This window comes from Coturnix japonica, chromosome 17 (genome assembly GCF_054131305.1).
Source record: "Coturnix japonica strain WE chromosome 17, WE-NBRP24, whole genome shotgun sequence".
Lineage (NCBI taxonomy): Eukaryota > Metazoa > Chordata > Aves > Galliformes > Phasianidae > Coturnix > Coturnix japonica.
In genome coordinates this window covers 2,456,745-2,465,882 of record NC_140679.1, presented here as the reverse complement: position 1 = coordinate 2,465,882, position 9,138 = coordinate 2,456,745, and the positions used below count along the sequence as shown (strand labels likewise).

The 9,138-nt window shown below is 54.1% G+C and overlaps 1 protein-coding gene across 3 annotated transcripts; it reads left to right on the top strand.

The window, feature by feature from the left end:
* Positions 1-4,706: 4,706 nt before the first annotated feature.
* On the top strand, positions 4,707-8,940 carry LOC146758011 (zinc finger CCCH domain-containing protein 11A-like). 3 transcript variants are annotated; one of them, XM_085518284.1, is made up of 8 exons: positions 4,707-4,982; positions 5,445-6,366; positions 6,646-6,733; positions 6,851-6,913; positions 7,155-7,241; positions 7,532-7,828; positions 8,164-8,234; positions 8,687-8,940. In XM_085518284.1, exons 2-8 carry the CDS (start codon positions 6,313-6,315, stop codon positions 8,744-8,746), a joined length of 720 nt encoding a protein of 239 aa, XP_085374410.1. In that variant the 5' UTR covers positions 4,707-4,982; positions 5,445-6,312; the 3' UTR covers positions 8,747-8,940. The 3 variants fall into 3 exon arrangements, with proteins under 3 accessions (XP_085374410.1, XP_085374412.1, XP_085374411.1); XM_085518286.1 differs by having other exon boundaries at positions 4,707-5,746; positions 6,176-6,366; XM_085518285.1 differs by having other exon boundaries at positions 4,707-5,746; positions 5,861-6,366.
* Positions 8,941-9,138: the final 198 nt, after the last annotated feature.

The window sequence follows — 9,138 nt, the reverse complement described above, 5'->3', positions numbered from 1 at the left end:
TCCTTGAGATGGGCCAACAGGAAAGACCACTTAAGGGCCATTAGTCCTCAGGGATGGCCATCTTCCTTGAGATAGGCCAACACAAAAAGACCACTCAAGGGCCATTGATCAGTATCTTATCTCCCTTTCGTAGCTCCCGGACTTGTCCATCTCCTGTGTGTCTCCATTTCAGCAAACTTTGAGACAGTAATGTAAAAAGCATGGCTTCTTACACACACCTTTAGCACAGCACTTTCTGTGGAGATTCCCACCAGTGACAAAGTATTAGTGCCGCTTTTCTGCCTGTTTCTTTTTTGTCTGTATTTTCCAGAATGTGGGTATTTCTTTCATTGCCCACAAACACTGCCCAGTGCAGGAGGAGGCAGGGACAAGAGTCAGGAGCAAGGGCAGAATAGTTTCTCTGTTAGTGAATGGAATGCCAGTGTTTTCTGCATATGGACTTGCCATAGTGCTTCTTACAAGGCCTAACAGTGGGATGAAATGTGCCCTGAAGCAGGTGTGCTTGCAGGAAGGCAAAAGAGAATTGCAAATAATGCTAAGGGGGGCCACTAAGATGATCAGAGGGCTGGAGCACCTTTCCTGTGAGGACAGGTTGAGGGAACTGGGCTTGTTGTGCTTGGAGAAGAGAAGGTTCCAGGGAAACCTCGCTGTGGCCTTCTAGTATTTGAAAGGAGCGTATAAATAGGCAGGGGAATGGCTGTTTACAAGGGTGGATAGTGATAGGACAAGGGGAATGGTTTTAAAGTGATACGGGGACGTTTAGGTTGGATATTAGGTTGATGTTTTTCACACAGAGGGTGGTGACGCACTGGAACAGGTTGCCCAGGGAGGTTCTGGATGCTCCATCCCTGGACACATTTCAGGCCAGGCTGGATGTGGCTCTGGGCAGCCTGGTCTGCTGGTTGGAGACCCTGCACACTGTGGTCTTTTTCAACCTAGGCTATTCTATGAGTCTATGGCTGTTTTTAACACCAAAATGCAACTTGGCTTGTAATTGTTTCTAAAATGATCTGGTTCGTCCTGTTTTGAATGTGATATTTCTACAGCAGAAGGATGCAGAAGTGAAAAGGCTCGAAACGCTACTGAAGGAAATTGCCGAATGTCAGGACAACCTTGTGGAAGCAAATGAATCCATAAGAAAACCATCGAGATGAATTATTTCCTATGGCCAGACCGCGGGGGGGCAACGAGGCGGCCGCCACCCACCCCCCATCTCCGTCCCCTTCATCCAACATGAAGGGGGTGATGGCGGCGGGGGGCCGAGCCCCTTCTCACACCAACTGGCTTTCGGGTCCCACCCCCAGCATTTCCCACATGGCGTCAAACGTGCGGCGTCGCCTGGAGGCATCCCAAGGGGGGGGGAGGGTTGAAATTAAGCCGCTACGGGTAAAGGAAGGGGGGGCAAAGAGGAGTCGGAGACACCCCCCATCGCCCCGGGGCCTTAGGAGTTGAATAGGGCATTGACCGGGAGGAGTGGGGGGGGGGGAAAGCGGGAGGGGCGCAGGGTGAGCCTTAATTCTGCTCCCCCCGACTCCAACCGCACCGATCACCCCTGAGCCCCCCCCCCACCTGCAGCAGCAGCGCCAGGATGTGGAGGCGATGAGGGGGGGTCGCGTTGTCGGGCTCCAAACGGAGGCAAAGCCGTAACCCCCCTCCGGGGCTCCCCATCGTGCCAAAGCCCTCCCGTAACCCCCCCAGGCTCCGGGCGGCCAAACGCCGCAGGTAGCGGCTGCACGCTTTGGGCCGGGGGGGCCGGGCGCCCGAGCCAATACTCTCAGGTATCCCCGCAGCCCCCCTTCGTTTTGGGTGGGGGGGGGGCACTCACGGGGGTACACGAGCAGCAGCAGCAGCAGCTCCACCTGTAGGGGGGGGACACACAGCCCTCCGTGGAGACACAGCTGACACGTCCCCACCCCTCTGAGGACACACACCCCCACCCCCCCCTCCCCGGGATCGCCTTCCTCCGGCTCTGTAGGCCGTAGGAACCAAAGCGAGGGCGGAACGCCAGTGAAGCGGATCGCGTTTCCCAGGGGACTCATTTCCGCAGATCACGCGTTCCCTCCAGGGGAGCGGGTTACGGCACGGACCCATTGGGGATAATGGGGGGAAGGGGGAGTGGAGACCGGAGAGGCCTGACCTGGTTGCGTGGGGCGGAGGGGGGGGAACGGCAGAGGGAGCGGAAGAGGTTTGTGGGCTGAGGGCCGCCAACAGCCGCCCCCAAGGCCCCAGCATGGTTTAAGGGGGTATTTTGGGGCTAAGGGGTGGATTTGGGGTCCATAGGGTGGGTTTTGGGTGTATTTGGGGGCTGAGGGGTGGATTTGGGGTCCATAGGGTGGGTTTGGGGGGTATCTGGGGGTTATGGGGTGGCCTTTGGGGGTTTTAAGGTGGGCTTGGGGGGGGTTTTGGGGGCTGTGGGGTGGGATTAGGGTGCAGTGGGGTGGGTTTGGGGTCTATAGGGTGGGTTGGGGGAGGTATTTGGAGTCAGTGGGGGCACTCTAAGACCCCAGTTTAATGCGGGGGGCGGGGGGGTCTCTTTGGAACCAAATTGGGTTGAAGGGGAAGGGGCGTGGGGGGCAATCTTTATGCCTACGGCTCCCCCTAGTGGTCACCCACAGCCACGACAGGGGAACTTCGTGTCCTTCCGTGCAGGGGGGCAGAGCTTAGGGGTGGGCCCATATGAGTGTATATGGCCCAGCCCCCTCCCATCATCAGCGCTTCCTGCCCCGGGGCTGTGCCGCACCCAACGCTGCGTTCCGGGTTTCTATATAAAGGGTGTGTGTGTGTGTGTTATTAATGAGTATATATTGAAGGGGGGGGGGGGGGGGGGGGGGGGCTTTATTTTGGGGGGTTTGCGATGGCTTCGGTGTGGAAACGGCTGCAGCGTGTGGGGAAACGGGCGGCCAAAGTGCGATTCAAAGCGGAGCTGGAGGAAGTGCTGCTCGGGGGGGTGGGGGGGGGGAGTGGTGAGTGAAGACCCCCACCCCCCCATTAAATAACATCAACATATACACAAAAGAAGGGTGGGGGGTTATGGGGGGTGTATAACCCTATATTGTGGTACAGGTGACCACCCCTGTCAGACACTTGTGACCTCCCTGACTCCAGCCCTGCTGCATGCAGGCACCACCTCCCCAATATCCAACAGGGTTGTGAGCCCCAAAACCTTGGGGGGACACTTGGGGTTCTATGGGGACATGAGACCCCAAATCCTTGTGGACACATTGGGGACACCCGGTGGGGATGTGGACCCCAAAACCTTGGGGTGAAGCTGAGGATGTGGACCCCAAAAACCTCACGGGGTGAAGCTGAGGATGTTGGGGATGTGGGCATAGGACCATCCTCCTACAGGACCAGCAGCAGCAGCTCCATTGTGTGACCTGCAGGGAGCTGGAATGGGATGGGGTTGGGGGGGTCACAGGGGTTATGGGATGGGGTTGGGGGGGGAGGGGCTCACAGGGGATGTGAGCAGACCCCCGTCCCATAATCAACAACAACCCCCAACCCAAAGCGGGACTGCCCCCGCCATGAGCCCTAAAGGGGCTTTCATCTGACCTGATCCCCCTTTTCCCTACAGACCGCCGCAGACACAGCAAAGGGGCTGCAGCAACAACATCAACAGATTGGACACGTCTGAACAGATTGAACAGATTGGATACGTCCACCCATCCTGTTGGGCCCAGCTCTTCTTGGCTCTCTGTTCCCTCCTGGCCTTGCAGCTGGCAGCTCATCGGCTGCTTTGGGGCTTCAAGCACAGCCCCGATGGGTGGCAGAAGACTGAAAGGACAGAGCGGGAGGGGTCTGCCTGAGTGGCTGATGGCTTTGGGGCCGCATCCCGCCAGCCTGAGCCAGGAGCCTGGGCTGTAATGCAGCCTTCCCCACAGACAGCTGATGGGCTGTCCCATGGCTCTCTGGAGACGTGGAGAGGGATCAGCCCTGTGAACTGGGGGGCTCCTGGCCTCCCCATCCCTCTCTCGGGCAGCCACAAACAAGCAGCGACCCTTTGGCGTTAGGGAATGGGCTCTCGTTGGGTCACCCCCATGCACATCCCAGCCCACAGCCTCCAGCCTCACCTGTAGGCAATGCTCTCCCTCTGCAGAGAGCTCCGTCTCCTTCGCAACTGCCCGCTGTCAACACTTGCAGTGCTCAGGCTTCTGGTGTAGGTTGGAGTCATGTCAAATCTCACTGCAGTTGGGAAGGAAGAGGAGATTCGCCATCAAGCCTTTGGCTCGCTCACTAGCAGCAATCAGGCCTGTTCCCAGAGCCAGCCCTGAAACCATCTCTGTCCCCACTCCTGAGGGTGGATAGTGATAGGACCAGGCCAGGGAGGATGTGACTCTGAGCAGCCTGGTCTGGTGGTTTATGACCCTGCACGCTGTGGTCCTTTTCAACCCAGGCTATTCTATGAATCTATGACTGTATCAGATGAGTCTATGATTGTATCAGACCTCAGGGAAGTCACATGGAAGAGGCAAGCCTTTGAAATTAAGCTTGATTTGCTTTGCCCCTCATACACCTGATCACTGCATCCCTTACTTGGCAAATGGTCTTTCTGTGGGGTGTAGATGAGGAAAGGGAAAGAGGAAAATAAAGCAGCTGCTTTGTCCTAGAGCTCTTGTTTCACTGGGGTCTGGCCCTATTTTCTGAAACTAAAAGATGATGTGTGAAAGAAGGACGGGAAAGGTGCAAGGAGGTTTTGGTTTTGGTGCTGACTCCAGCTCGCTGCTTGCTGCTGGGAAAGGCACACTTGGCTCCAAGGAAGGATGCATGGGTGGAAAGCCAGTGGCCAGGGGTCAGGGATCCCCAGCAATAGAGGGCAACAGCCCAACCAAGAGCTGGGGTGATTTGCTTTTAAACTGCATCCAGTGAAGTCCTGTCCCATTGGTTCTGACATACGTCTCCCCATTCCCTTCCAGTTTGTGCAGAGGTGGCATGAAACAGAGGGCATTGCTTTCTGCCAGACTGCAGGAGCAGAAGCATTTCAGGTGCCTAAATGGTTTGCTTTCCACATTGTGGTTGAAAGGGGTACATATAGAAGGAGGACTTCCATTCTTGGGGTGGATATGCACATGGGAGGCTGCACAGGGAAGGCTCCATCCTGGCCAGTTCAGCCAGCAGCTGTATCCAACTGGCAGAAGCCCCACTCAGTGAGGCCAGCAATGGTCCAAGGGCCTCAAACCCCAGCCCATGAGGCCGGCACTGGCCCTGGGCCATAAAGCCACGGTAAGGGAAGTCAACATCGGCTCTGGAGCCTAAAGCCACAATCAGAGAGGTGAGCACCAGCCTCGGGGCATACAGATGTGCACCCCTATTCCTTCCCACGATCTCCCCTGGGACTCCATTGAGCACTATGAGGCCACATTAGTCTTGACTGGTTTTTAATGAAAATTACAAAACCATGACAGCTGCGCAAGAGTCACCTTCACTTCCCTGTTGTTTGACTTCAGATCACCCCATGGGCTGACCCTGGCGTTGGTTTCCTTAAATTCGGATCTAGGAGGCGTCCACTTCCATTATGATGAAAGCGCAGAAGTCATGCGAGCATTGCTGAGGTCTCAATGGTTGGCACGGTGGGAGGAGCACGTGTCCCACAGGTGGTGAGCAGAGCTGGTGCTCTGGCGAGCGTGCTGCACGCGGAGACTGAGCTCTGTGCATTTCGTGGAACAGATCACCCTGGCAGAGCCTGTCCGAAGGACTGCTGTGCTGTGTTGGTGAGCTGAGCGCAGCTTAGGCTGAACAGGCCCAACAGGTGAGCTGGGTTTGGTGCTGGCTGGCTGCTGGGAGGTGTCTCTACAGACATGAAATGCTAGGCCGGGGAGAAGTCCCCAGCTCCAGCAGTGCCCCTCCACATGGCTGTTCCCAGGGGAAAGAGGTTCTTGTGGAGATTCCAACCCGTGTTTTGGTGAGGATGATGAAACACCATTCATAAGGAAACAGAGCGCAACTTGTGCCTCACTACCACACGGATGGCTGGGTGCAGAGCTCCTGAGGAGATGGAGAAGAGCACTTGCTGACACAAGCCATGGCAGTCAGACACAAGCTGCAGCTAGCGTTGGGACGTTCTTGCAGCCAGCTGATTCCCAGACCTTTTCCTCCACAAGAGACTCAATTGCATGGCAGAACAAAGCTGGGAATATACTTCTCCCATTGACTTTTCTCTTGTGGATGATTTCTGCAGGGTTCCTGTTTGCAGGGAGATTTGGAGGATCGAGGCAGTCTTAGGAAGAGTGAAGCCAGCTCTTTCCAAGAGCAGGGAAAGTTCCTGTGGAGAGAGCTTGTGAGAGAACTTGTGCTTCCTCTGACACTTGAGCGATCATGTCTCAGCAAGGAGACAAGTGCGGATCCAATGCCTGCTCTGTGAGCGGAAAGGTATGGCTGGGTTCCTTTGGCTTGACTTTTCTTCTTTGTTCCCATTTGTAAAGGGAAGGAGTGGAGCAGGGGGAGCCCTGCTGGTCATTTGGGACCTCAGTAAGCGGTTGGATCCTGAGCTCACTGCTGACAGCCTGGGCTAATGGCACGGGCAGGGCTCAGGCTGTATTTTCCCTTAGAGATCAATGATGTCTCAGCACTCTGATATCCCATCTCTGGCACGATCTGGAAGCTCTCAGCTGCCCGTTCCGACCTGAGTTTCTTCCTTTCTCTCTTCAGAGGCGGCGCAGCTGCCAGACATCCAGCTGCACCTTTCAGCGCGCAGAGGGACGCAATGGGGATGGACTGTCTTTACTGCCACGCAAAAGTGAGTTTCTCTTCTGTCTGTAAAACAGGGTCTTTCTTTAGTGGGGGGTGGACACGGGCTAACAGGACAATACTGCTACTGTCATCTGTGAAATCAACACACGATCTCTTCTTTTAGGGACAGAGCCCGTGCGTCCATGCAATGGTGCTGGGCAAGGTGGGAAACGGAAAGCCCATGCAGGTAAGAGCTGTGGTGTGGGTACCTGCCACTAAATAGGGCTGCATGAAGGGGTGCATGTGTGATGGAAGAGTGAAGAAAGCCCACTGCAGATCTGTGCTGACTGCAGAAATGGCACCATGCTGTAGCAGCAAAAAGGAAAATGGTAGGAACTACACTTGGAGAGTTGAAGTTGGTGGTTGGCTGTGCTCAAATCTTCCTCCCAAGAGATGCTCTTCAAGTATTTCTTGTTTCTTTCTGCCAGAAGATGACGCAAGCGGCCTTCCAGCAAAGCGCAGCCTTGCGGCAGGTCTGGGTAGGACTGCAGCCTGTGACGTGGCACCCAAGAGAGGTACAGAGGCACAACAGGCATCGGGGTTTGATTCAATGTCGTTCTAGTCAGGCTTTCTGTCTGTTCTTTCCTGGGAGTGTTGTTGCTGCATGTTGCTTGAGGTCTTTGTCCCTGGGATTTACAAGTACCTTCCCTGTCCAGATTTGAAATGCAAACCCACACTTCACCCAAGATCTGCTGCTGTGAACACTCAAGATGAGATTTCCTAGTATTGTGGCCCATTCTGCAGACTGAAAGTAGCCTTGGGCTCCCTTGAAGTCTAACTGCTTCTCCTTTCTTGATTATAACAGATGTACAATGTGAGCCAAATGGAATGATCTATGTGAAAGCAGTGCAGGAAGTGCTTTCTGGGAGAGATCATCTCCAGGCTGGAGGGCTTCCAGTAACAGCAGGTCCCAGCTCAGGGAGAAGACCTTCCCTGGCTGTGTGCCCCCGCTCTGTCTCCAAGACCCTGGCTGGAGGGAAACGCAAGGGCTTGGACGAAGAGCAACAGGCAGCAGCGCAGTTGCCTGCTAACAAAAGAGCCAGGGGCCAGAGCACCGGCAGTGTGCCGGCCCCAACCCCACCACGGAGCTCCAAGCAAAGAGGTAAGAAGGTGCTGTGGCACCGTCCCGGTGAAGTGCTGTCCTTATCAAACACATTGAGTTTGCTTAGGGCTTGCTTTACCTTTTCCTCCTCTGTGGAGGGGAAAGGAGTTGAAGGCTACAAAGTCCAAAGGCAGCGAGGTGCCAGAATACCTAAACGCATCTCTTTCCATTAACATCATTATGCTCTTCCGTATTTCCCCCTGGAAATGTTACTCACTGAGAGGCTTCCTAGTCCCATTTGCTTTGTCTTTGGACTGCCATTTGTTTTCTCGGCACCCATATTTCTGCAGCTTTGCTGTAGACAAAATGAATTCATTGGTATTCTTGCTTTCCAGCAAGAAGACAACAACAAAAAGAAAGGAAAAGGGAAATGAGAAAGGCTTCTTTGAGAGCTGCACGTGCAGAGGTGAGTCCTTGGTGAACACAGACACGCATTCTCTTGTTGGTCTCAGTGCCTACATCTGTCAGACATAAAAGAGATGGCAAAATCCTGAGAGAAGCGATGGAATAGAAAAATTGTGTGTTTGAGGAAATGACACTGTCAGTGAGAGCTGCCATGGGGAGCTTGGACGCCTTCCTCTGGCTTGAGAACAGTGTGGTTGGTAACAGCCAGAAGGTTTTGCTGTGATAAAGAAGCTTGCCATGTTGGGCACTGCAACCTTTGAAACGACCTTCCCATGACAGAGCATGAATCTTACCATAGACAACGTGTCATGGGAAGTAGTGTCAGTGACCTGAATGAAAGGAACATGCTGTTCCACACGGGGCCATTCTGGATGTTTACTGGTCAGGCTTTCTTCATGAGATCTCCCTAGATTGTTTCTGTCCTACTTCTACGCTTGCTTTGTTTCTTTCCAGTTCTTCGCAGAGATGAACAGCCTTGCAGAGATGATGCAGAAGGTGCACATGAAGGACTGAGAGGAAAAGCGTCACAAGGCAGTGGCTGCAGTGCACAGCATTTCAGTTGCAGCCCAACTCAGCATTCCATGTTTTACTACATTCTGGGATTTCTTTTATTTATTTATTTATTTATTTATTTATTTATTTATTTTCCTTTTTTTTTTTCTTTAATGCATTCAATCAATAAACTATCATAATTACATATTCACAAAGACTGCACAGCCTGATTTGTCCAGTGGCATTCCATGAGCAGCTGCCCGACATTTGGTCCAGAGTAGCATCTACGCATCTTCGGTCCACTATGCATCTTCGGCCCACCACAGCCCATCCCAGCACCGTTCTTCCAGGCAGTGCTCCAAGTGCTCCTGCTGTTGCTAGCACTCATAGAGGTTTCCCATGGAGCTCCATGG